The sequence below is a fragment of the Haplochromis burtoni genome, unplaced genomic scaffold (genome assembly GCF_018398535.1).
Source record: "Haplochromis burtoni strain Fernald_Lab_line unplaced genomic scaffold, NCSU_Asbu1 Contig_651, whole genome shotgun sequence".
NCBI lineage: Eukaryota > Metazoa > Chordata > Actinopteri > Cichliformes > Cichlidae > Haplochromis > Haplochromis burtoni.
In genome coordinates, this window is record NW_024583012.1 from 32,891 (window position 1) to 34,194 (window position 1,304).

Genomic DNA, 1,304 nt, shown 5'->3' on the forward strand with positions numbered 1-1,304 from the left:
AAAAGTTATATCGCGATACATATCGTTATCGTTCTATCGCCCAGCTCTAACTCTCAGTGATCCAGGTAAACAAGCAGCGCTATGCCCCGCCCACTCTGTACTATTGGAGGGTCTACCTTACAATATAAAGCAGCTTGAGGTGACTGGTGTTTTGATTTGGCGCTGTGTGAATAAAATAGAGTTGAACTGTTTCTAATTGCACAGAAATAGTCAGTTCACTTTGGACATGCTATTTTCAAACAGGAAGCTCAGAAAAAGCCCAGCAGCTTAACAGGTAGCCCCTTAAAACTGATGGGAGTGCTGGGTTTTAGGTCAAACTACTGGAACTCTTGAACCATTGGTGCAACGAAAAATTCCAATGGTTCCTGAACACATCAACTCTGTACTTTTTCAGTGATATTAGGGTCATTGCAGTGATCCCAGGCAGGGCGCCACATCCAAATCCTGACAATGAACACAGAAAACAACCCAACAATCAAAACCAAGGAAAAAAGAAGCCTCATGCAGGATGAAATGTCTGTAGAGCTGCATCACACTCACGATTTGTTCTCGCAAACAACTGATGACCCTAACATCACTGCAAAGCGCTGCTTTCAGTAACTGTTGGAATTCTGTCAAATGAGCCAACGGTTCAGGAGTTACGGGACTTAAAGATGTTGAAAATAAAAACCTCTGTGAAACACGTGACGCCAGCGACAGGTCAGGTTTCCGAGGGTTAGAGTGGGAGCGTAGGATCCAGCTGCCACTCAGCGGTTCCTTCTTGTTTGGCCAGCTGCACTGAAGCAGGAACATCCAGCTGTTAGCCATTACGTTCAGGTTTGTAATGCACCTTATAACTGAAGACTGTTCCCCGGGTACTTGGTGCACCTGATGAACACACAGCAGTGTTTTTGTGATGATCATTTTATGTCTTTATAATATATTCATATGTAAAGCTGTGTGATTATAATGATCAGGGTTAAGGAGTATCTCACACTGTGATCCACTCTGCTTTTTCCTGTCAGCATGAGTTTGTCCAGTGGCCATTCTCCTCCCCCATCTCCTCTTCCGGTCCCTCTCCCCTTCTCCTCCTCTCCCTCCCTGACGTGTTGTCCTGAACTCAACCTATCGGTCACACTCGGCCTCCCCCCTAAGACCGGCCAATCACTACCCAAGAAACTGAAACAGGGTCAGCAGAGTGAACAAGCACAGCTGAAGCACAACCCTAAAGGACAGACAGACAGGAAGAGGAACAGACAGGTAACGACTGTGTGTGTCTGTGTGTGTGTGTCTGTGTGTGTGTGTGTGTGTGTGTGTGTGTGTGT

General features: G+C 46.1%; 1 protein-coding gene across 1 annotated transcript in view; it reads left to right on the plus strand.

Moving 5' to 3' along the window:
* The first annotated feature begins 29 nt into the window (after positions 1-29).
* Positions 30-1,304, plus strand: part of ppp1r35 (protein phosphatase 1, regulatory subunit 35) — an 8,503-nt gene continuing 7,228 nt past the window's right edge. Inside the window, exon 1 of the mRNA XM_042215060.1 lies at positions 30-1,239. Within this exon, the coding sequence (XP_042070994.1) occupies positions 1,006-1,239 (234 nt within the window). The 5' untranslated portion in view covers positions 30-1,005. The remainder of the gene's footprint in view (positions 1,240-1,304) is intronic.